Below are 26,529 nucleotides of genomic sequence, written 5' to 3'. Positions count from 1 at the left end.
CAGTATGCTTTCGCTATGCTCCACGGACATGGGGTGCTATACCGGGAGGGAGGCCTTCTAACAGCCAATGGAAAGGACATTAAGAGTAAGGAGGAGATTCTGACTCTGCTAGACGCTGTCTGGAGCCCCACAGAGATAGCAGTCATGCACTGCCGTGGTCACCAGAAGGAAGACACCCCACAGGCTCGAGAAAATAGGCTGGCTGACAAGACCCCCAGATGGGCAGCTGAGGACAGAAATGAATGCAGGGAAATCCCCATGAGAACATTTGTCCTAGCTGAGCTACCCGAGCTGGCCCTAGACTCCCCGACATACACTGAGGCTCAAACCCAACTAGCTGAAGTGGAGGGAGCCACCAAAACAGACAAAGGATGGCGGGAGCTACCAGGTGGTGATCTACTAGTGCCCAAGGAGATGGCCCCCTCTCTGGTGAGCCAAGCCCATCGTTCGACTTACCTAGGACATGACAAATTGGAGGAATTGATCCAAAGGTATTTTCTGGTTCCTCGCCTTGCCTCTCTGTGTAGAATGGAATCCCCAAATTGCAACACCTGCTCTCAGATTAACACCACTCCAGGCTGCAGGCCAAACCCCCCAGGCATCCAATTAAAAGGTACCCTTCCTTTTGAACACCTGGAAATGGACTTCACTGAGATGAAACCATATCGCCATTTTTGTTACCTGTTGGTCTTGGTATGTACATTCTCGGGATGGGTGGTGGCCTTCCCACCTGAACTGAAAGAGCATCAGAAGTGGCTCGGAGCCTCCTTAGGGAAATAGTTCCTCGATTTGGATTCCCCACCAGCACAGGATCAGATAACGGCCCAGCCTTCATATCAGCTCTGATACAACAAGTAAGTAAAGCCATGAAGATAAATGGACGTTACACACTGCCTAGTGGCCTCAGAATTCCGGAATGGTAGAACGAACTAACCGGACACTAAAGGAGACACTTTCTAAATGGATTATAGAAACTGACTGTTCCTGTGTAGATGTACTTCCCACGGCCTTGCTCAAACTCAGGATGACCGCACGGTCCCATGGCTACTCTCCCTACGAAATTGTATATGGGAGGCCTCCTCCCATAATAAGACAGGTAACAACTGATGTACTTCAGGTAAGAGGAGATGGGATATCACAGCAGACGGAACAACTAGGTAAGGTAATTAATCAAGTAACTAAGTTTGTGCGAGAAAGAATACCGTCCCCCTGGGGGAGCAAATGCGTGAGTTTATACCCGGGGACCAGGTATGGGTGAAAGACTGGAAACACGACCCACTAGCCCCAGGGGACAGGTCCCTATACTCTCGTTTTAACCACCCCTGCCACAATCAAAGTTGCAGGCATTGCCTCTTGGATCCATCACACCAGAGTGAAGAAGGCATACAACGCTGACCTGGAAGACGCCGAGTGGACCACCCAGAAGGACCCTACCGACCCACGGGAAACCAAGATCATTCTGAAGAGGAAGAAGAAAAGGAGGTCCCAGACGAGCCCTCTATAGGATGGAGCTGGGTAAGCGACTCCTGCTACTCGGCTTCACCAACGCAATTCTGAACCTGACCACTGTCCCGGTACAGGGCAACATCTTCATCTCATGGGCACATTCTTACGCGAACTTCCACAACTCCTCCAATTGTTGGGTATGTGGGGCTATGCCCCTGTCAGTAATGGACGGACTCCCCTGGTGGGTATCGCCACTTCATGATGGAGACTTTCTACCACTGTGTTCTTTCTTGGAACAACAGAAAGGAACTTTCATTTCTCTCAGCAATCATGATCTTTCTTTGCTCCCCTGGTGTAAGAAAGAGCCATCAATGGGCCTGGGACATGGGGTTACATTTAGCATGAACGCTAGTCTTAAGGCACTAACAAGTGCTTATAACTCATATATGAGCAATGGACAGAAGAACAGCACCCCTACAAAAGAGGAACGGACCTTCCGGTACCATGAGGTATACTACCAGGTCTGGGATGAATATTTCTGGATGACTTCTGAGAGAGGACAGGTGATTACTCGCGCTACAATTTGCTGGGAACAAAAAGAACACAAAATTGGATTTGGAGACCACCCCCTAAACCCAAAAGATTTAAAATATATGGGTTATTTGTCCGCTGAACAATGTAAACAAATCTTGGACGTAACCTATCACCCCAGTCGGTCTGCTCAGTGGCCCGGTTCCGACTGGAAATATAGTCCCGGAATCCGCTGGGTAGCCCCCAACGGGACCAAGTGGCTCTGTGGGCCTAACTTATGGCCATGGTTACCAGTGGGCTGGGTAGGGCGTTGCACACTAGGGTTTGTTTTCGCCCCTGGCAGAATTAAGCCTAGCCTACACCATCCTCCAGCAAACCTGCCCTATCTGCATGCAAGATGGACACGATCCACGTTCCAATGGTATGACTATCTTGCTGGCTTCTTTGTACCCTCTATAGGGACAGCAGATATCATGGTTAGGGTAGAGGCCTTAAATAATTTCACTAAACAGGCCCTCTTAGACAGTAAAAAAGCCATTGAAGCTTTGAACGAAGAACAATCTCAGATGAGGAAGGCAGTAATGCAAAATAGGATGGCATTAGACATACTCACAGCAGCCCAGGGGGGAACTTGTGCCATAATTAAAGTCGAATGTTGTGTATACATCCCTGACCTGTCTGGAAATGTATCTGCTGCCTTGGAGGATATGCAAAAACAAGTGAAAGCCATGTCTGGTGAAAATATTCCTTTTTGGACTTCGATCCTGTCCTGGGTAAAGGGAGACTGGTGGAAAACCATTGTAAATGTTGTTATAGTGTTCTTAATCATACTGGTTTGTGGGCCCTGCTTGTTACAATGCCTTGTGAATTTTGTAACCCAGAGGTTGGTAGCGTTCTCTCATGTGGTTGCCCATAGGACTAACGTACAATCTACCTCTAAATGAATGATGCTCGTTACGGAAACTAAGAGCATCAAGAGTGGGGAATGAAGAAGGAATTCACAGGGCCTGGACCCCATCTCAGGCCTGTTCGTGCTGATCGTGCCCGGCCACCTCTCCAGTGGACTCTGGACTCTGTGCTTAGTGCCTATGGAAACTACAACAGAAGGATAACATCCTCTGGACAGGGGAATCTTGAAGATCACATCCAGGTTACTCATCGCCTAAGAGAAAACATACTCTAATCACCCCCGCCTCCGGACAGGTCATAAATCTTTTCTGTATCTATCGGAATGTAACCACAGGCTTATCGATTATTAACTGCTTGGAATGTAACCGTGAGCTTATTGATTATTAACTGTCTGAACACATAAGACATGAATGATGGGTTATTGTGATTGTATTTACCCTCCCTTTGTTTATGTAAGTCTCAAGGCATTTGGGGTGGTGGGTTTCGACATGTACACATGGGGTATAAAAGATTTTCACAAATGCTGGTCGGGGTCCTTGACTAAGAGGAGACCGTGCCTTGGGCCCGCTGGTGTAATAAACTGCACTCCACTATCTGCATTGTCGTTCTGAGTGAGTTAGTTTCCCGGAACGTGTGGCTACAACATTTGGTGCATTGGCCAGGAAACTCCTCACTTTGAGGAGACAGGTCTCATCTGAGGCCACCCTGAGGCCTTGTGGCTTGAATGTCCTAGAGGGGGGAAGGCGCCTTAACCCTCTTGAAGAATTCGGCCTTTCAACGCCCAGTTTCTTCACTTTGGCAGGTAGTGAATGGCAGCAAGGGAACTGAGCGCTCAGGTGGGGAGGAGCCCAGCGGGCAGGGTGGAAGAGGGGGCCTGATCACCCCCCTGGGAGGGACCAGAAGGGAGACGCATAGGAAACTGGTTTCAGTTGGCGACAATAGCTGCTCGGCACTCAGGTTGACAGCTGTGCCAGGGATAAAGAAAGGGAACTTTAGGTTTAAGACAGCCAGTTAAGAGGTGTGTCCACGCCGTCTTAGGGAATGTGCTGAGCTGTCGCCACAGGCTTATAGAAAGAGGCTTGATTTCTGCCGCTCATATTCTGCCCTCCCCAGGAGGTACCCATCTGCTGCGTGACCCATCATCTCCCCTGCCAGTGAAAAGGTAGATTGGCTTCTGGGGAAAGCCCTGGGACGTGGGAATCTAGAGGTAAGAAAATGGGAGGAAGCGGATCTAAGGCCACTGTATTGGAGAATAGGACGCAGAATTTTAAGAAAGGATTCGATGGAGACGATGGGAGGAAAATGACACCCAGTCGGCTCTGTATCCTTTGTGAAGTTGAATGGCCTTCAGTGGGCGTTGGCAGGCCACCAGAGGGAACTATGGACTTAAATGTCATAAAAGCAGTTTATGCTATAGTTATGGGAAAGCTCGGACACCCCAACCAGTTCCCGTACATAGACTCTTGGCTGGGAATAGCCTAAGACCCCCTCCAAATGGGCCCGTTTTTATGCTCATGGCAGGGAAGGAAAAGTCTTGATGGCCTAAAAGGTAAGCAAGGATGAGGAGGAAATTTTACAGGACCCTGCAGGAGATGAGCTTCCCCCACCTCGTACTGGATGATGGTTCCGCCAGCTAGTAGCACCACGGCCACCAGAGGCCCATCCGGAGGAACCAGCCCCAGACCGGTAAGCCTCCCAGACTCCTCAACAGTCCCAAAACCCACCCCCGCCCCCACCCCGGCAGGCTCCAGATCAGCTGGAGGGACAATGAGCCCACCGGACTCTACAAGCCCAGATGCTGCCCCTACGTTCCCTAGACTCTACCCTCCACTCCCGGTAAGTACTCCCGGACAAGGGGGAGGAACCACTGGGATTAAACAAAGGCTCCGCTCTGCCAAAGAGCCAGAGGAAAAAATGCCCTTGCAGATGCCCCTCAGAGAAGCTCAGCAACCCCCAGTGACAGGGGAGGATGCAACTATCACAAGCCCCTGTAACCTGTTACTATCAGCTCTTTTCATCACCGATACACTGAACTGGCAAAAGCACACCCCCTCTTACTCGGTGGAACCCCAGGGCGTGACTAGACTAATGGAGACTATTTTCCTCACTCATTGACCAACCTGGGACGATATAATGCAATTACTAGCATCTCTCTTCAGTACAGAAGAGAGATATAGGATCAACACTGAGGCAAGGAAATGGCTACAGGAGATGGTTCCTGAGGGCACTGCTAACCCACAGAGGTGGATAGAGCAAGGCTTCCCCACTGACAGACCTATTTGGGATTTCAATACAGAGGAAGGAAAAATCCAATTAGACAGAACGTACGACGATTACACAAGGACTTAAAAGTGGAGACCAGAGGCTGATGGACGTGTCTAAACCGGCCGGAATAGTTCAGAAGGGAAACGAGTCACCTTCCGAATTTTACGAGAGACTTTGTGAGGCCTACAGACTCTCCACCCATAGATCCAGAAGCTACGGGCTCCCAGATTGTTATCAATTCAGCATTTATCTCGCAAGCATGTCCTGACAAAAAACAAACGCTTCAAAAGCCCGAGGGAGTTCTATCCATGTCTAGTTCTCGGCTGATTGAAATAGCAGATAAGGTGTTTCAGAATAGGGACACGGAAATAGAAAAGAAATACGAGAAAAGGTATAAAGACGAGCAGAGGAGAACAGACGAGAGAGGTTTGCAATGTTGGCTGCTGCGCTTGGAAAGTCTTCCGAAGACTTTTCCACCGCCCAAGCAAAGAAAGCCCCCCAGCTTTGAGGTCAGGACAGCCCTCCAACTGGTCCCAATGGAGGCCACTGGCTTCATTACAGCCAAATCAATGCGCCTGATGCCGTGGGTTCAGTCATTGGAAGAATGAGTGCCCAGCAGGAAGAAGGGAGAATAAGTCCCTCCGAGTTGCAGAACTCATTAACATAGAGACTGAATAGGGATGCCGGGGCTCGAAGACTTCGGGTCCCTGAGAGCCCACGGTAACTTTAAAAATTGGGAACCAAGACATTGACCTTATGGTGGACACTGGGCAGAATTGTCCGTGGTAAGTAAAGCCGTGGCGCCACTGTCTAAAAGGACCGCCGCCGTAACTGGGTTTCGGGAGAAGAAATGGTTAAGTCGCTTTGCCAGCCCAGGAAACATCGGGGGGGTCACCAAGTGATTCATGAGTTCCTCTATATCCCTGAGTGCCCACTGCCCCTGCCGGGGAGAGACTTACTCTCCAAACTGGGAGCATAGGTGACTCTCTCCTGAAGAGAGGCCCACTTTTCGGGTGGGCACAACAACCTACTTACTCTCCCTCTCTGTGCCCCCTCAAGACAAATGGAGGCTACGTGAGCCCCCTGGAGATAAACAAGGCCAGGCGACAGAGGTGGAGAGAAGGCTAACTCAGCTGTTCCCTGAGGTCTGGGGTGAAGATAACCACCCTGGGCTAGCTAGACACCAAACCCCTATGATAACAGAACTCAAAGCTGGCGCCACCCTGGTGAGAAAGCGTCAATACCCAATACCCATAGGAGCCCGAATCGGGATTCTGCCTCACATCAGCAGGCTAAAACAGGCAGGCATCCTGGTGGAATGTCAAACAGCCTGGAACACACCAATCTTACCGGTAAAGAAGGAAGGAGGACAAGACTATAGGCCCGTACAGGACCTCACATTGGTCAGTCAGGCCACTGTAACTCTGCACCTGTCTGTCCCAAAGCCCTATACCTTACTTAGCCTCCTCCCACCTAAGACAAGGATCTATACTTGCTTGGACCTCACAGAGGCCTTTTCCCGTATACGCCTAGCACCTGCATCACAACCCATTTTTGCCTTTGAATGGGAGGACCCAATCGGAGGCAATAAGCAGCAGCTCACTTGGACATACCTCTCGCAAGGATTCAAAAACACACCAAACATCTTTGGAGAAGCCTTGGCCTCAGACCTGGAGCCTTTCCAGCCTGAAAGGTATGGATGTTGGCTCCTGCAATATGTGGATGACCTGTTGCTAGCCGCTGAGCCCTGGGTAGAATGCTGTGAAGGGACCCCAGTGCTCCTCCACTTGTGGGCAGAGGCAGGATCCCGAGTGTCGAGGAAAAAGGCACAAATCTGCAAGGAGGAGGTAAGGTATTTGGGGTTTGTCTTAAGGGGAGGCACAAGGTTGCTAGACCAATCTAGAAAAGAAGTAATTCTGAGGCCCCCCCACACCTAAGACTCACCGGCAAGTCAGGGAGGTCCTAGGGGCCACTGGATTCTGCAGGATTTGGATTCCAAGGTATTCTCAAATAGCCCAGCCCCTATTTGAGCTCCTGACAGGGCCTGAAGAAAATCCAATAAACTGGACTGAGAAACAGCAGAAAGCCTTTGAGGAGCTAAGACTAGCATTCACCTCTGCCCGCGCCTTGGGATTGCCAGACCTCCCCAAACCGTTCACCTTGTATGTGACCGGGAAAGATGAACAGCCATGGGGGTTTTGACTCAGACCTTGGGAACATGGGACAGGCCAATAGCTTACCTTTCAAAGTGACTTGATAACGTTGCCACCGGGTGGCCTAGCTGTCTGCGGGCAGTGGCCACGGTCGCCTTACTGGTACGTGAAGCTGCAAAGCTGACTTTCGGCCAGGACCTGATTGTAAAGTTCCCACGTGAAGTCAACACCCTCCTTTGAGGAGACCCCCAAAAATGGCTGTCAAACCCCCGAATTATTCAATACCAGGGACTGCTATGCGAAAACCCCAATGTCCATATCGAGCCTTGCCAGGGTTTAAACCTAGTAACGCTTTTCCCAACGGGAGAAGGTGGACCTACCCACGATTGCAAGAAGTCTTAGAGGAGGTCTATGCTAGGGGCCCAGACCTCCGAGACAGGCCAATTTCAAATCCTGACTGGACTCTGTACACTGATGGCACCAGCCTGGTAAAGCTAGGACAGCGACTGCCAGGCTATACTGTAGTCACAGAGAGGACTGTTATCGAGGCCAGCTCCTTACCACAGCACTGGTCAGCCCAGCGAGCAGAGTTATGGGCCTTAGTCCGGGCACTGCAATTGTCAAAGGGTAAGAGAGTGAACGTCTACACCGACTCCCAGTATGCTTTCGCTATGCTCCACGGACATGGGGTGCTATACCGGGAGGGAGGCCTTCTAACAGCCAATGGAAAGGACATTAAGAGTAAGGAGGAGATTCTGACTCTGCTAGATGCTGTCTGGAGCCCCACGGAGGTAGCAGTCATGCACTGCCGTGGGCATCAGAAGGAAGACACCCCACAGGCTCGAGGAAATAGGCTGGCTGCCGCGACCCCCAGACGGGCAGCCGAGGACAGAAAGGAATGCAGGGAAATCCCCATGAGAACATTTGTCCTAGCTGAGCTACCTGAGCTGGCCCTAGACTCCCTGACATACACTGAGGCTCAAAACCAACTAGCTGAAGCGGAGGGAGCCACCAAAACAGACAAAGGATGGCAGGAGCTACCAGGTGGTGATCTACTAGTGCCCGAGGAGATGGCCCCCTCTCTGGTGAGCCAAGCCCATCGTACAACTTATCTAGGACATGACAATTTGGAGGTATTGATCCGAAGGTATTTTCTGGTTCCTGGCCTCCCCTCTCTGTAGAACGGAATCCCAAAATTGCAACACCTGCTCTCAGATTAACACCACTCCAGGCTGCAGGCCAAACCCCCCAGGCATCCAATTAAAAGGTACCCTTCCTTTTGAACACCTGGAAATGGACTTCACTGAGATGAAACCATATCGCCATTTTTGTTACCTGTTGGTCTTGGTATGTACATTCTCGGGATGGGTGGTGGCCTTCCCACCTGAACTGAAAGAGCATCAGAAGTGGCTCGGAGCCTCCTTAGGGAAATAGTTCCTCGATTTGGATTCCCCACCAGCACAGGATCAGATAACGGCCCAGCCTTCATATCAGCTCTGATACAACAAGTAAGTAAAGCCATGAAGATAAATGGACGTTACACACTGCCTAGTGGCCTCAGAATTCCGGAATGGTAGAACGAACTAACCGGACACTAAAGGAGACACTTTCTAAATGGATTATAGAAACTGACTGTTCCTGTGTAGATGTACTTCCCACGGCCTTGCTCAAACTCAGGATGACCGCACGGTCCCATGGCTACTCTCCCTACGAAATTGTATATGGGAGGCCTCCTCCCATAATAAGACAGGTAACAACTGATGTACTTCAGGTAAGAGGAGATGGGATATCACAGCAGATGGAACAACTAGGTAAGGTAATTAATCAAGTAACTAAGTTTGTGCGAGAAAGAATACCGTCCCCCTGGGGGAGCAAATGCGTGAGTTTATACCAGGGGACCAGATGGGTGAAAGACTGGAAACACGACCCACTAGCCCCAGGGGACAGGTCCCTATACTCTCATCTTAACCACCCCTGCCACAATCAAAGTTGCAGGCATTGCCTCTTGGATCCATCACACCAGAGCGAAGAAGGCATACAACGCTGACCTGGAAGACGCCGAGTGGACCACCCAGAAGGACCCTACCGACCCACGGGAAACCAAGATCATTCTGAAGAGGAAGAAGAAAAGGAGGTCCCGGACGAGCCCTCTATAGGATGGAGCTGGGTAAGCGACTCCTGCTACTCGGCTTCACCAACGCAATTCTGAACCTGACCACTGTCCCGGTACAGGGCAACATCTTCATCTCATGGGCACATTCTTACGCGAACTTCCACAACTCCTCCAATTGTTGGGTATGTGGGGCTATGCCCCTGTCAGTAATGGACGGACTCCCCTGGTGAAAGTCCACTTCATGATGGAGACTTTCTACCACTGTGCTCCTTCTTGGAACAACAGAAAGGAACTTTCGTTTCTCTCAGCAATCATGATCCTTCTTTGGTCTCCTGGTGTAACAAAGAGGCATCAAATCACCTGGGACATAGCGTTACATTTCATATGAACACTAGTCTTAACGTGGGTAACAAGGGCTTATACGTCATATCTGAAAATTAAAAAGGTGAATGGCACCCTTACAAAAGGGGGACAGGGTTCCCAGTACCTTGAGCAATACTACCAGGTCTGGGATGAACATTTCTGGATGACTCCTGAGAAAGGACAGTTGATTGCTCCTGCTACAATTTGCTGGGAACAAAAAGAACACAAAGTTGGGTTTGGAGACCACCCCCCAGACCCAAAAGAACTAAAACATATGGGTTATTTGTCCGCTGAACAATGTCAAGAAATCTTGGAAGTAACCTGTCACCCTAATCGGTCTGTTGAGTGGCCTGGTTCCAACTGGAAACATAATCCCAATATCTGCTGGGTAGCCCCCAACGGGACCAAGTGGCTCTGTGGGCCTAACTTATGGCCATGGTTACCAGTGGGCTGGGTAGGGCGTTGCACACTAGGATTTGTTTTCGCCCCTGGCAGAATTAAGCCTAGCCTACACCATCCTCCAGCAAACCTGCCCTATCTGCATGCAAGATGGACACGATCCACGTTCCAATGGTATGACTATCTTGCTGGCTTCTTTGTACCCTCTATAGGGACAGCAGATATCATGGTTAGGGTAGAGGCCTTAAATAATTTCACTAAACAGGCCCTCTTAGACAGTAAAAAAACCACTGAAGCTTTGAACGAAGAACAGTCTCAGATGAGGAAGGCAGTAATGCAAAATAGGATGGCATTAGACATACAGCAGCCCAAGGGGGGGAACTTGTGCCATAATTAAAGTCAAATGTTGTGTATACATCCCTGACCTGTCTAGAAATGTGTCTGCTGCCTTGGAGGATATGCAAAATCAAGTGAAAGCCATGTCTAATGAAAATATTCCCTTTGGGACTTCGATCCTGTCCTGGGTAAAGGGAGACTGGTGGAAAACTATTGTAAATGTTGTTATAGTATTCTTAATCATACTGGTTTGTGGGCCCTGCTTGTTACAATGCCTTGTGAATTTTGTAACCCAGAGGTTGGTAGCATTCTCTCATGTGGTTGCCCATAGGACTAACGTACAATCTACCTCTCAATGAATGATGCTCGTTACGGAAACTAAGAGCATCAAGAGTGGGGAATGAAGAAGGAATTCACAGGGCCTGGACCCCATCTCAGGCCTGTTCATGCTGATCGTGCCCGGCCACTGGACTCTGGACTCTGTGCTTAGTGCCTATGGAAACTACAACAGAAGGATAACATCCTCTGGACAGGGGAATCTTGAAGATCACATCCAGGTTACTCATCGCCTAAGAGAAAACATACTCTAATCACCCCCGCCTCCGGACAGGTCATAAATCTTTTCTGTATCTATCGGAATGTAACCACAGGCTTATCGATTATTAACTGCTTGGAATGTAACCGCGAGCTTATTGATTGTTAACTGTCTGAACACATAAGACATGAATGATGGGTTATTGTGATTGTATTTACCCTCCCTTTGTTTATGTAAGTCTCAAGGCATTTGGGGTGGTGGGTTTGGACACGTACACATGGGGTATAAAAGATTTTCACAAATGCTGGTCGGGGTCCTTGACTAAGAGGAGACCGTGCCTTGGGCCCGCTGGTGTAATAAACTGCACTCCACTATCTGCATTGTCGTTCTGAGTGAGTTAGTTTCCCGGAACGCGTGGCTGTAACATTTGGTGCATTGGCTGGGAAACTCCTCACTTTGAGGAGACAGGTCTCATCTGAGGCCACCCCGAGGCCTTGTGGCTTGAATCTCCTAGAGGGGGGAAGGCGACTTGCCCCTCTTGAAAAATTCAGCCTTTCAACGCCCGGTTTCTTCGCTTTGGCAGGTAGTGAATGGCAGCAAGGGAACTGAGCGCTCAGGTGGGGAGGAGCCCAGCGGGCAGGGTGGAAGAGGGGGCCTGATCACCCCCCTGGGAGGGACTAGAAGGAGCAGGGACCCACAGGAGCCTGGAATAGACAGGCGGCAATTGCTTGGTACACAGGTCGACGAGGCCTTAGGGCTTAGGAAGGAGATTTGTGAAGGTCATTTAGGAAGTGGTGTCCACTCCGTCTTGGGGAAGATTATCACCAAGCAATTGCCAGGGGATTTTTAGGAGAAGAAACTTGGTCCTTGTGTGCTCATATTCTGCCCTCCCCCAGGAGGTGTCCCATCTGCTGTGAAATTCTTGACCCCATCGGAACTGTCAGGCTAGAAGGAAGGAAATACATAAGTGAGTACGAATTGGCTTTTTCAGAGATGGCCTAGGATGTGGGATATTTAACCCATCTGTGTTTTCATCCGCACCTGATCAAGTCCACCAAAGCAGAACGGACTTTGAAAGTTAAGGGAGAAACAGTCTTGGACCATGTGGTGTTCTGGTTCGGCCGTGCTGACCGGCAGGTGAAGACACGCCGATCCCCCTTCTCCCTCTGGGATCTGGCAGGTAAGGCTCTTCTCACTCCAGTTAGGAAGGAGGCAGAATGGCAATTTAAGTGTTTCATTGAATGGAAATATCAGAAGTACATAGGGTACCGAGAACTTTGTAGACAGAACAAAAAGGAAAAGTAGAAGAAGGTCCGAGAAGGTAAACAAGATGGAGGGAAGTGAATCTAAGGCAACTGTATTGGAGTGCATGATTAAAAATTTAAAGAAGGGATTAGGAGGAGACTATGAGATGAAGATGAAGCCTAACTGCCTCCACATACTCTGTGAGGTCGAATGGCCCCCTGTGGGAGTAGGATGGCCGCCAGGGAACACCACGAACTTAAAAATAGTGGAAGCAGTCTATACAGTAGTCACAAGAGAGCCAGGACACCCGGATCAATATCCGTATATTGACTCATGGCTAGGGTTAGCTCAAGACCCTTCTACTTGGATAAGGTTCTGTATCCAGAAGGGAAAGGGAAAAATATTAATGGCACAAAAATTGACTGATGATAAAAAAGGAAATTCTACAGGATTTGGACGGGGACAACCTGACCCCTCCCGCATACTGGATAATGACATGCCCGCCGCCCAGTGCTCCATCAGGACCAGAGGCCACCTTAATGCCCGATCCAGGGCCAGGTGAAGTCCTGCAGCAGCCGCTGCTCCTCCACCAGCTCTCCCCGAGTTCGTAGAGCTGCCACCTCGGCAGGCTCCAATCCCGGTGACAGAAGACTCTGGCCAGCACTTCCAGGATCCAGCTCCAGCTGAACCACCTCTCCCGGTGAGTACTGACAGGAAGGGGAGGGAGACGTTGGAATTAAGCAGAGCCTGCACTCTGCCGGAGAGCTGGAGGGAATGAAAGAGAATAGACAAGAGATTTGCAATGCTAGCTGCTGCTTGGGAAAGTCTATCTCGGGCCCTCCGGAAAACCTCATCTGCCCCAGGGACAGGACAGTCCTTCAACCCGTCCCAGCGGAGGCCCCGGGCCCCATTACAGCCAAACCAGTGTGCCCGGTGCCTGCGCTTTTGGCCACTGGAAGAATGAATGCCCCAAGGCAAGGAAGGAGAAGGAAGCTCCTGCAACTGTGGGGCTTGCTGACTTGGAAATTAAATAGGGCTGCCAGGGCTCAGAGATATTAGGTCCCCAAGAACCCATGGTACTCTTAAAAGTGGGGACCAAACCTTCTTGAGTGCCCAGTACCCCTGTTGGGAAGAGACTTGCTGTCCATCCTAGGAGCATGAGTGACTTTCTCCCCGGAGGAGAGGCCCACCTTCCTGATGGACACTATGACTTATTTGCTGTCTTTCAATAGCCCCACAAGGTGAGTAGAGGTTGCATGAGCCTCCGAAGGAAGAACCAGGTGGGCTGGAAGAGCATGAGAGAGAGCTAACTCAATTATCCCCTGAAGTCTGGGCAGAAGACAACCCTCCCCCGCCCCCATCCCTCAACCAGGCTGGCTAAATAGAGGCCCGGGCCGGCATACTACCCCACATCAATAGATTGAAACAAGCGGGCAGTCTGGTAGAGTGCCAAGTAGGCTTGGAATACGCCAATCCTGCCAGTCAGAAAGGAAGAAGGACAGGACTACAGGCCCATACAGGATCTCAGGCGAGTCAACCAGGCTACTGTGACTTTACATCCCACTGCTCCAACCCCTATACTTTACTTAGCCTCCTCCAGCTGAGGGCTAAAGTTTGTACTTGCCTAGATCTCAAGGATGTCTTCTGCATACGCGTCCGCCCGGCGTCACAGCCCATCTTTGCCTTTGAATGGGAAGATCCAGTCGGGGGCACCAAACAACAGCTCACCTGGACTCCCCCACAAGGGTTTAAGAATTCCCCAACCATCTTTGGGGAAGCCTTGGCTTCTGACCTGGACTCATTCCACCCGGAAAAGTATAGATGTTGGCTACTACAATATGTGGATGACCAGCTGCTGGCTGCCGAGACCAAGAAAAAATGCTGGGAAGGGACAAAAGCACTGCTCCAGCTGCTGATGGAAGCAGGTTACCGGGTGTCAAAGAAGAAGGCACAGATCTGCAAGGAGGAGGTAAGGTATCGGGTTTGTTTTAAAGAAGGGCACAAGGGTCCAGACCCTAGTTGGGTCCTATATGCCGATGGCACTAGCCTCATAAAACAAGGACAACGGCCGTCAGGTTAGCCAAAGCGGAAGGGGCCATCAAGACTGAAAAGGGATGGTGGGAATTGCCAAGTGGCAAATTATTGGCACTGGAGGAGCTGGCACACACTCTGGTAAGCCACACACACCAGCGACCCACCTAGGCCATGCTGCCTGCTCACAGGTTAACGCTGCCTCTCGGGTATTCAGGCAAAAACCTCCGGGGATTCAGCGGAAAGGCACGCTGCCCTTTGAACACCTGGAGTGGACTTCACTGAAATGAAACCTCACCGACACTACCGTTACCTGCTGGTCACGGTATGTACGTTCTCGGGATGGGTAGAAGCTTTTCCTACCTGGACTGAAAGAGCATCCGAAGTAGCCCGGTGCCTGCTTAGGGAAATAGTTCCCAGATTTGGATTTCCTACCAGCACTGGACCAGACAATGGCCTGGCTTTCATAGCTGATTTAGTACAACAAGTGAGCAAAACTTTAAATATCAAATAGAAACTGCACACTGCATATAGGCCCAGAGTTCTTCTGAGATGGTGGAATGAACCAACCGGACACTTAGAGACTCTCCAAGTGGATCACAGAGACTGACTGCTCCTGGGTGGACTTGCTTCCGATGGCTCTGCTCAGACTCAGGATGACCCCACAGTCCCAAGGCTAATCTCCATATGAAATTGTGTATGGGAGGCCCCTCCCATAATAAAACAGGTGTCAACAAATTTGCCTCAGGTAAGGGGAGATGGGATTTCACAGCAGATGGAACTGGGTAAGGTAGTAAATCGGGTAACTAAGTTTGTACAAGAAAGGGTCCTGTTCCCCCTTGGGGAAGATATTCACGAATTTGTGCCTGGGGATCAGGTGTGGGTCAAGGACTGGAAGCATGACTCCTTGGCCCCACATTGGAAGGGTCCATATACTGTTGTTCTAACCACTCCTACGGCAGTTAAAGTTGCAGGTGTCACTCCCTGGATCCTCCACATGAGGGTGAAGAGAGCATACCACACCGACCCAGAGGACGCCAAGGGGACTATACAAAAGGACCCCACTGATCTCCGTGAAACCAAGATCATCTTAAAGAAGAAAAAGAGGTGAAGCTCTACAATCAACTGCTGCTACAAGGACTTGCTGGTATCATTTTGAGAATAACCATAGTTTCAGCACAAGGAGGGACCTGTGCTATAATTAATGTTGAATGCTGTGTATATACTCCTGATTTATCTGGCAATATATCAGCCACCCTAGGTGACATGAAAGGTCAGGTAAAAGCTATGTCTGATGATGATCTTTCTTTTTGGACTTCGGTCCTATCTTGGGTGAAGGGTGATTGGTGGAAAACTATATTTACCATTGTTATAGTTGTCTTGATAGTTCTGCTTTGTGGATCCTGCATTTTACAATGTATTATGAACTCTGTAACCCAGAGGTTGGTGGTGTTCTCCCAAACTGGCAGTCAGAGAGCCAGGGTGCAATATATCCCTATGAGTGATGCTCATACTATGAGTTAAGAGCATCAAGAGGGGGGAATGTAGGAGGAAACGGACAGAACAGGCTCCATCTCGAAAGCAGGACTCCATCTTGGGCCGGACTGTGGACTTTGAGCTATATGCCCAGTATCTATGGAAATGACATACCAACTGGAAAACCAGGCCCCCCGGATGGAAGAGCCCCAGGGCTCATACCTAGACTCTCCATTGCCTAAAAGAATACCCTAATTATCTGTGTAACCAAACAGAATCATAAATTCTATTATGCTTATTGGGGTATGACCACAGGCCTATTGATAATTGTCCTCTGTTAACTACCTAGGCTTAAGGCATATGAATCATGGGTTAACTTTGATTGTATCTTTCTCTTCCTTTCTTCAGACTAGTTTCAGGGAATTTGGGGAGGTGGGTTTGGGCACGTACACTTAGGGTATATAAGGTTTTCACAAAAACTTACCTTGGGGTAAGTTTTGTTGAGGTCCTTGGGTAAGAGGAGACTCTGCCTTGGGCCCGCTGGTGTAATAAACTGCACTCCACTATCTGCATTGTCCTTCTGAGTGAGTTTTGTTTCCTGGAACGCGTGGCTACAACAATATGAGAAAAGAGGAGCAAAGATTACTGATAATGGATGGTTATGGTCCGAGGATGGACAGTTAATAATTCCTGAGAATGCTCAATGGAAAATTCTTAAGGGTTTATACCAGAGTTTTCATTTAGGTGTAGAGAGTACTTATCAGATGGCTTCTCATTCGTTTGAAGGTAAAAATGCAACAAAAACTTTAAAGAACATCATCAAAAGATGTGAGGTTTGTCAGGAAAATAACCCAAAGCTGAGAAGCTAGCAAAATCTGGATTACAACCAAGTGGAAAGCATCCTGGAGAGGACTGGGAAAGTGATTTTACTCATATGCCAAAAGCTAATGGGTATTCTTGCTTACAGCTTTGGGTAGATACTTTTACTGGATGGATTGAGGCTTTTCCCTGTTGTAGTGAAAAGGCTAAGGAGGTTATAAAGATTTTAATCCATGAAATTATCCCCAGGTTTGGGCTGCCACAGAGCCTTCAGAGTGACAATGGCTCCGCCTTTAAAGCTGCTGTAACTCAGGGGGTATCAAAAGCTCTAGGAATAGAATATCACTTACACTGTTCCTGGGGTCTCCACCCCAATCCTCAGGAAAGGTTGAAAAAGCTAATGACATTATCAAAAGACATCCACGCAAATTAACTCAAGAGACATAGGACAATTGGATTAAAGTTCTCCCCATAGCCTTAACGAGGCGTCTTTCGTGGCTCAGCAACAACCTTTCACCCCCAAGCCCCTCCCATGGAGACAGCCTGGGTCTGCCACTGCAAACAGTTGACCTTCACAGCAGAGGTTAACTTTGGAGCTCTGAGCCAGACCTGAATTTGAATCCTGCTGCTTCTTAGCTGCGTGACTGTGGGCAAGACAGCTTGGCTCTGGGGCTCTTTTACCTGTACAATGAAGATAACACACTGGGACTTAACTGGGGTGATTCTGTCCCCTGGGAACATATGGCAAAATCTGGAAACATTTTCAGTTGTCACCACTAGCAAAGGGCACTACGGCCATCTAGCCACGGATGCTGCTAGAATATCCCACGGTGCAGCCTGGTCCCACACAACAAAGAATTACCTGGCATGAGCTTCTCGTGGCTCAGATGGTAAAGAATCTACCCACAGTGCAGGAGACCTGTGTTTGGTCCCTGGGTTGAGAAGATCCCTGGAGAAGAGAATGGCAACCCGCTCCAGTATTCTCGCCTGGGAAATCCCATGGACAGAGAAGCCTGGCGGGCTACAGTCCATGGGAACACAAAGAGTCGGATACGACTGAGAGACTAACACACACATAATGTCAGTAGTACCGAGACTGAGAAACCCTCAGGATAAAGTGATCCCCACATCGTAGGGTTATTGCGAGGATGAAGTTCCTGAAGTAGCTCACACAGGTGTCAGGACTGCAGATGCAGCTGCTGTTCCTTCCTGTTCACTTCCCCCACCTCTCTCCCGGCCCAGCCCATCTCCTAGCAGGATGTCGGGGCACTGCAAGGTCTCTGCAGGGAGAACCCTGCCTATGCTATTTCCACATTCCAACCTCAAGTGCATCCTAGGGCCGCCTCCTCACTGGTCTCCCTGCCTCCATGCTTCAGCTCTGTTCAGCTCAGTCGCTCAGTCGTGTCTGACTCTTTGCAACCCCATGGACAGCAACATGCCAGGCCTCCCTGTCCATTACCAACTTCTGGAGTTTACCCAAACTCATGTCCATTGAGCCAGTGATGCCATCCAACCATCTCATCCTCTGCCATCCCCTTCTCCTGCCTTCAGTCTTTCCCAGGTTCAGGGTCTTTTCCAATGAGTCAGTTCTTCACATCAGGTGGCCAAAGTATTGGAGCTTCAGCCCCAATCCTTCCAATGAACACTCAGGACTGAATTCCTTTAGGATAGACTGGTTGGATCTCCTTGCTGTCCAAGGTACTCTCAAGAGTCTTCTCCAGCACCACAGTTCAGAAGCATCAATTCTTCGGTGCTCAGCTTTCTTTATAGTCCAGCTCTCACATTCACATATGACTACTGGAAAACTGTAGCTTTGACTAGACGGACCTCCACGCCTGCTCCCTTCCAACCCTTCTTTCACATTACCACCATGGTGAGTCCCTAACCACCAGTGATTTTGAGCACTATGAAGGTTCTAGGTTTTCAACCTGTGTTGAGCCCTTTATATACATTATCTTACTTGGTCTTTAGAAGAACCCTGAGAGACAAAGACCAAGATTGTCTTCATTTTAGAGAAGGGGAAACTGAGGCTCAGAGAGGTTCAGTAAGTGTCCTAAAGTCACACAGCAAGTGAGTGGCAGAGCTGGGATTTGCAACCAGGTCTGGCTGAGCCCAGACCTTTAAACTAGAATGTTACCCAGCATCTCTGGACTCACTAGAACAGTGGGTATGCCTCAGAATCACCTCGGAGGAGGGTCTGTTAAAATGAAAAGGCCATCTATGTTAGACCCCAGGAGTCTGTGGGGCATTTTTTGGGGGGGGGGGGAGGCTCATAGGAGCATTTATTAATTATGGTTGCACTGAAGTGCCATTTTACACAAAATGGAGTTTCATTGATTCATAATTCCTGTACTTTCCCCAACATGTATATTTAAAACTGTACTGCCTGTTATATCCTGAAGCATCCATGAGTGGTTAACATTTCTTTGCAGTTTTTTAAAAAATAATTTTTATTGGAGTATAGTTGATTTCCAAGTCCAAATTTGCCTGTTACTCCAGGTGTTTCTTGACTTCCTACTTTTGCATTCCACTCCCCTATAATGAAAAGGACATCTTTTTTGGGTGTTAGTTCTAAAAGGTCTTGTAGGTCTTCATAGAACTGTTCAACCTCAGCTTCTTGGAATACGGAATGAAGCAGGGCAAAGACTAATAGAGTTTTGCCAAGAAAATGCACTGGTCATAGCAAGCACTCTCTTCCAACAACACAAGAGAAGACTCTACACATGGACATCACCAGATGGTCAACACTGAAATCAGATGGATTATATTCTTTGCAGCCAAAGATGGAGAAGCTCTATACAGTCAACAAAAACAAGACCAGGAACTGACTGTAGCTCAGATCATGAACTTCTTATTGCCAAATTCAGACTTAAATTGAAGAAAGTAGGGAAAACCACTAGACCATTCAGGTATGACCTAAATAAAATCCCTTATGATTATACAGTGGAAGTGAGAAATAGATTTAAGGGCCTAGATCTGATGGATAGAGTGCCTGATGAACTATGGACTGAGGTTCATGACATTGTACAGGAGACAGGGATCAAGACCATTCCCATAGAAAAGAAATGCAAAAAAGCAAAATGGCTGTCTGGGGAGGCCTTACAAATAGCTGTGAAAAGAAGAGAAGCGAAAAGCAAAGGAGAAAAGGAAAGATACAAGCATCTGAATGTAGAGTTCCAAAGAATAGCAAGAAGAGATAAGAAAGCCTTCCTCAGCGATCAATGCAAAGAAATAGAGGAAAAAAAACAGGATGGGAAAGACTAGAAATCTCTTCAAGAAAATTAGAGATACCAAGGGAACATTTTGTGCAAAGATGGGCTCAATAAAGGACAGAAATGGTATGGACCTAACACAAGCAGAAGATATTAAGAAGAGGTGGCAAGAATACACAGAAGAACTGTACAAAAAAGATCTTCATGACCAAGATAATACGATGGTGTGATCACTCACCTAGAACCAGACATTCTGGAATGTGAAGTCAAGTGGGCCTTGAAAAGCATCACTATGAACAAAGCTAGTGAAGGAGATGGAATTCCAGTTGAGCTCTTTCAAATCCTGAAAGATGATGCTGTGAAAGTGCTGCACTCAATATTCCAGCAAATGTGGAAAACTCAGCAGTGGCCACAGGACTGGAAAAGGTCAGTGTTCATTCCAATCCCAAAGAAAGGCAATGCCAAAGAATGCTCAAACTACCACACAATTGCACTCATCTCACATGCTAGTAAAGTAATGCTCAAAATTCTCCAAGCCAGGCTTCAGCAATATGTGAACCGTGAACTTCCAGATGTTCAAGCTGGTTTTAGAAAAGGCAGAGGAACCAGAGATCAAATTGCCAACATCCATGTGCTGGATCATCGAAAAAGCAAGAAAGTTCCAGAAAAACATCTATTTCTGCTTTATTGACTACGCCAAAGCCTTTGACTGTGTGGATTACAATAAACTGTGGAAAATTCTGAAAGAGATGGGAATACCAGAGCACCTGACCTGCCTTTTGAGAAACCTATATGCAGGTCAGGAAGCAACAAGTTAGAACTGGACATGGAACAACAGACTGGTTCCAAATAGGAAAAGGAGTACATCAGGGCTGTATATTGTCACCCTGCTTATTTAACTTATATGCAGAATACATCATGAGAAATGCTGGGCTGGAAGAAGCACAAGCTGGAATCAAGATTGTCGGGAGAAATATCAATAACTTCAGATATGCAGATGATACCACCCTTATGGCAGAAAGTGAAGAGGAACTCAAAAGCCTCTTGATGAAAGTGAAAGAGGAGAGTGAAAAAGTTGGCTTAAAGCTCAACATTCAGAAAACGAAGACCATGGCATCTGGTCCCATCACTTCATGGGAAATAGATGGGGAAACAACGGAAACAGTGGCTGACTTTATTTTTGGGGGCTCCAATATCACTGCAAATGGTGACTGCAGCCATGAAATTAAAAGATGCTTGTTCCTTGGAAGAAAAGTTATGACCAACCTAGATAGCATATTGAAAGGCAGAGACATTACTTTGCCAACAAAGGTCCATTTAGTCGTCTATGGTTTTTGCAGTGGTCATGTATGGATGTGAGAGTTGGACTGTGAAGAAAGCTAAGCGCCAAAGAACTGATGCTTTTGAACTGTGGTGTTGGAGAAGGCTCCTGAGAGTCCCTTGGACTGCAAGGAGATCCAACCAGTCCATTCTGAAGGAGATCAGCCCTGGGATTTTTTTTGGAAGGAATGATGCTGAAGCTGAAACTCCCGTACGTTGGCCACCTCATGTGAAGAGTTGACTCATTGGAAAAGACTCTGACGCTGGGAGGGATTGGGGACAAGAGGAGAAGGGGACGACAGAGGATGAGATGACTGGATGGCATCACTGACTCGATGGACGTGAGTCTGAGTGAACTCTGGGAGTTGGTGATGGACAGGGAGGCCTGGTGTGCTGCGATTCATGGGGTCGTGAAGAGTTGGACACGACTGAGCGACTGAACTGAACTGAGCTGATAGTTGATTTACAGTGCTGTGTTAGTTTCAGGTGTACAGTAAAATGAATGAGTTATCCATACACATATACGCACTCTTTCTTAGATTTTTTCACATACAGATCATTACAGAGTATTGAGTTCCTTGTGCTATGCAGTAGGTCCTTATTAGTTATCTATTTTACACATAATAGTGTGTATGCCTCAACCCCAACCTCCCAGTTTATCCCTCCCTAGGAATCGGCTTTGACTGCCTTCTCCTCATCCCCACTGTTGCTCTCGTGCTGATGGTCTGGGGACCACACTTGGAGAGACTCTCAGGTCTAGCTGATCCTCTTCCTAAAAGCATCAGTGGTTTCCGTTTCTCCTCAGAATTGAGTCCAAAGTCCTGGGTATGTGATGAAGCCCCCTTTCTTTCCTCCGCCTGAGTTTCTGAGTCTGTGTCCCGCCTCTCACCCCTGGGCATTTGCACACACCACACCCCCTGCCTGCAGGGTTTCCTCTCTTTTTGCCTGGTTGGCTGCTACAGGTGCTGGGCTGAGGATTGTAGCCGCGTCGGGCAGCATAACTCTGGACAAGGTCTTCATTCTTTTTTGGGTCTCGGTTTCTCCACTCGGACCATGAGGCTTTGAGTAGATACCAGCTCTGTGAACAGGGACAGTTAAAGCAGGTTTGAAAATCAGGCATCTGGGACGCCCCTCCTGGTTGTGAGTCAGCAGCCCGTTTTCCTGGCAGGTGCTAAGTTCCAAGTCATGCTGCTGAAAAGTTCCAGAAAAGTCCAGACCCAGCGCTTTGGCTGCTGCTTTGGCCAAATCAGTGTTTCCCCACCTTATCTCCAATCGGCTTGCTCATAATATTTAAACACTTGACCTTAAGTTGAGAAATCTAGTGACTCAGAAAGAAAGCAGCTGCAGCTGTCCCCTGCCTCCACCCCCAAACCTCTACCCCTGACGGGGACACGCCCTTCTAGATAGAGAACATACTTTCCCCAACAACTGTTCTTCATGGAGGCAGGAGGAAACCAAGCCCCAGAGAGGGGAAACAACTTCCCTAAAGCCACAGTCAGCCTGCAGCATGCGTGCATGAAATATTTACTGAGCACCTCCTGTGTGCAAGTCCCTACTATGTGGTGGGTGGTAGGAAGACAGTGGTGCACAGGACCAAGATGACAACTGTCCTTCTGAGGAGTTGCATCATAGCAGAAACGTCTTGATCATATTAAAACCTACCATGTGCTGGTCACCCTTTGAAGTAATCTTTATGTGATTAACTGGGGTAATTAATTTATTTGATCCTCATAATAGCCTACGGAGGTGGCTCGTGTCCTTTTGCAGTAAGAAAAATGACATACAGGAAAGTTAAGACACTTGCCTGGGCTCCCTCAACTAGTGTAGTGGGCTAGATGGTGAACTCCTAAGATATCAGGTCATAAATTCCTGTGAATGTTACCATAATATGGTAAAGTCTTTGCAGGTGTGATTAAATTAAGGCTTTTAAAAAATATTTCTTTACTTATTTTGGGCTGTGCTGGGTCTTTGTTGCTGCATGGGCTTTTCTCTAGTGGCGAGCAGGGGCGCCTCTCCGGTTCCGGTGCGTGCCGTATTGCAGCAGCTTTTTTTGTTGCAGAGCACACGCTTTAGGTGCGTGGGCTTCAGTAGTTGCGGCACAGGGGCTCAATAGTTGTGGTGCAGGGGCTTAGTTGCTCCACGGCTTGTGGGATCTTGCCAGGCCAGGGATCGAACCCACATCTCCTGTACTGTCAGGCGGATTCTCTACTACTGAGCCACCAGGGAAGCCCAAATTAAGGCTTTTGAGATGATATCCATCAATAATATTCTGGACTATTCAGGAGGGCTGTAAGTGCCAGCACATGTGTCATTATAAGAGGAAGGCAGAGGAAGCGTAGATGGACATGCAGACAAGGAGACAACTTGAAGACAGAGGCAGAGGTTATAGTGATGTGGTGGCAGGCAAAAGAATGCCGGTGGCCACCAGGAGCTGGAGGAAGGGTAATTCTCCCCTTGGCCCCCCAGCGGGGGTTCTGCCCTGCCAACATCTTGCCACGGTGTTCTGATCCCATGAAACTGATGTTGACCATCTGGCCTCCAGAACTATGAGAGAATGAGTTTCTGTTGTTGCAGATCACCAAGTCTGTGGTAATTTGTGGCAGTCACAGGGAACTAACACAGCTAGTAAGTGGCTGAGTTAGGGTTTGAACCTTAGCAACCTTTCAATTTTCAGCTTTACAAATGCACTTTACCTCTGTTCCCTTGCCTTCTGTCAGTTCCAGTCCCACCAGGAAGGTAAATAAAATTATTCAAAAGCAAACTCTTGCTTCTTCCCATTTTCTGATGGTTGGAGGACACGTGTGATGGCAGGTGCTAGAGCAGCCACCCTGCACCCAGAGGGGGAAGCTGCATGGGAGGAATGGCTGAGTCATCCCTGCATCAGTGATCTCTAAATTGTTACACTAGAGACAGAAATAAATTTCTATATTGTTAGAAAGAAAGAAAGGAAGATATGAGGGAGGAGAGAGGAAAGAAAGAAAAAGAAAGAGAAAGGACCTCATTATCTGAGTTCCTCTCAGAAATGCCTGTGAGTTCACAGGCTGCTTTTAACTTTCATGGGGGATGAAATGAGTAGCATCTACCATAAAAACGTTGTCTTTTCTGTTAGATTTCTTCTGTAAGAAGACCTTACTGCCGTCTTGGAGTCAGGGCTAGAAAAACATTTGTCTTCAGACAGTCTTGGATATAGTTTTGTTTTTGTTTTTTCTTTCCTTGGATATAGTTCTTTTTCCTTTTTTCTTTCCTCCTTCTCCCCCACTTCCTTCTTCATTAAATATTAAGTAAAGAGACTGAAGCAACTCAATACATTTCCCTTTTTACTTTGGCTGCCAGGAAACGTAACTACTCAACTAAAATCAGTATTCAGCTGCCACGATTGATTCATCTCAGATGCATGATCACATTTCTGTCCATGTTCCACTGAATCCAGGTTCATTACTCAATTTTTGTACTTGTTTTGGGAAACTTGGATCAGGCTGAGGGGCAAATTGATTTCTCTCTCACTCACCAGTTGAAGAAATTCTCTGAGCTTCAGTTTCCTTACTTGCAAAATGGGGATGATAATTGTAGAGCAAGAAATAATAGATTGCCCAAGATTCTTCTTGCCCTTCTGGTAATAGAACACATGTCTCCTCTTAGCAAGCACCCCTCCTCCACTCAGTCCACATTGTTCCAGTGGACTGACCCCTGTGTCTGTCAGTTTTTGGTACATAAATTGTCCTGAATCTCAGTGGCTTAAAATAATAAGTATTGGGACTTCCCTGGTGGTCCAGTGGTTAAGAATCTGCCTTGCAATGCAGGGGATGCGGGTTCGATCCCTGGTTGGGTAGCTAAGATCCCACATGCCGCAGAGCCACTAAACCCACGCACCATGACTACTGAGCCCATGGGCCACAACTAGAGAGTCCAAGTGCTACAACGGAAAGACTCTGCATGACGCAAAGATACGGTGTGCCACAACCAAGACTGAGGCAGCCGAAAATAAATTCATAAATAAAAAGTATTTATCGTTTCCCATGAGTGAATGGAAGCATGGCACAGTTTTGGTCTCAGCTTGTCTCATGCATCTGGGGTCAGCTTCAGGTTGGCTAAGCAGGTCTGCTGAGTTTGGCTGGGCATACTCACATTTGGGGAGGTCAGGTGGCTGTCTGTTGGTCTAGGCCAGCCTCCTCGGGGGACTGGACTCTCTTCCCTGTGGTTTCTCATCCTCCAGGCTGGTTCTCACAGTGGTTATCCAGGGTTCCAAGAAAGAGCAGAAACTGCAAAGATTCTCGAGGCCAATGCTGGGAACAGGTACAGCATCACTCCCCAGCATTCCATCAGTCAGAGCAAGTCTCAAGGCCAGAACGTGTGGAATAAACTCACAGTGCAAAGGACTTGAGTCCAAGCAGGCCACTAATTACCCATCATTGTAGTGAAACTACTCCAGCCTCCAACTCCACCTCCAGAAGCTGGCAGGAGGTCCAGCCTGGCCCATGTGAACATCCCCTATGGCTGCAGGGATTAGTAAAAGGATTTGCATCTGACTTAAAGAAGGCCGACCTGAATCAGCCTCAGACTTTCACTAAGATTATTGACAAAGAGACGCTTCTCCATTGTGGTTGCTGAGCCCACAGCATGTGAGGCTACTAAAAGCCATCCCAATGCGACACAGGAACAGACTGTTTATCGGTGAAGCCAACACAGAGGAAAGAGATCTGAAAGATGGAGTGAAATGAATCCTGACATCCTTGGGGTTCCTGCTGTACCTGAAGCTGTCCCCCTCATCCCACCCTTCTCCCACCCCAATCTCCCCAAAGCCAGGGTTGCAATCCTGGACTTTGCCTGTTTGAGCCAATAAGTAACTGTTTTTTGTTTTTTTTTGTCTCAAGCCAATTTGAGTTGAGTTCCTGTCATTTGCAATGAAAAACGTAGACAAATGGCTTTCATACTGAACACGTCTTGTGGATAGGGTAGAAAAAGCTTTTCCTTTAGGGAGCAAGTGACATGGGCCACTTAACACTGAGAAGCTACTGAATCTTGTCCCAACATTGGGAGTGGGTACAGAGTTGATAGGAGCAGAGGAAAGCCAGGCTTTGGAGTCTGACGTGCTGGAGTCTCATACACATGCATTGCCTGCAAGCTCCCCAACGCTGGTGCAAGGAGTCGCAATTCCTCCCGCCCAGGGGTGGTTATGAGCACTCCTTGAGCTCACACACCCGCTGCTGCTCCTGCAGGGGGGACACTCACTAAACGGCACTTGGGAACCTGATATCTCTCCTTGGATGAGGGGCCAACTTGGAGAGGAACAGGGGACGACAGGGGACTGAACAGCATGCTTGTCCCTGAAACGCCCAAGTGAAGGTGGGCTCCCCTAAACGGTTTAAATGATTAGCC

At 48.3% G+C, this 26,529-nt stretch overlaps 2 protein-coding genes and 1 pseudogene across 2 annotated transcripts in view; all 3 read left to right on the top strand.

Annotated features, from left to right (window-relative positions):
• Nucleotides 1-1,342: 1,342 nt before the first annotated feature.
• Nucleotides 1,343-3,521, top strand: LOC104985071 (endogenous retrovirus group PABLB member 1 Env polyprotein-like). The gene has a single exon (XM_010835083.1). The coding sequence runs from the start codon at nt 1,506-1,508 to the stop codon at nt 2,919-2,921; it is 1,416 nt and encodes a 471-aa protein (XP_010833385.1). The 5' UTR covers nt 1,343-1,505; the 3' UTR covers nt 2,922-3,521.
• A 1,030-nt stretch (nt 3,522-4,551) lies between these two features.
• LOC104985070 lies at nt 4,552-10,874 on the top strand (annotated as a pseudogene).
• Nucleotides 10,875-12,786: 1,912 nt separating this feature from the next.
• The window catches only part of PTGIS (prostaglandin I2 (prostacyclin) synthase), a 79,812-nt gene continuing 66,069 nt past the window's right edge, over nt 12,787-26,529 (top strand). The window contains exons 1-2 of the mRNA XM_010835120.1: nt 12,787-12,898; nt 13,924-14,264. Coding sequence (XP_010833422.1) covers nt 12,787-12,898; nt 13,924-14,264 — 453 coding nt within the window. The remainder of the gene's footprint in view (nt 12,899-13,923; nt 14,265-26,529) is intronic.

The sequence above is a fragment of the Bison bison genome, unplaced genomic scaffold (genome assembly GCF_000754665.1).
Source record: "Bison bison bison isolate TAMUID 2011002044 unplaced genomic scaffold, Bison_UMD1.0 scf7180017864038, whole genome shotgun sequence".
NCBI classification, from domain to species: domain Eukaryota; kingdom Metazoa; phylum Chordata; class Mammalia; order Artiodactyla; family Bovidae; genus Bison; species Bison bison.
Note: the sequence above shows the minus strand (reverse complement) of the source record. Positions and strands in the feature narration are given on the sequence as shown.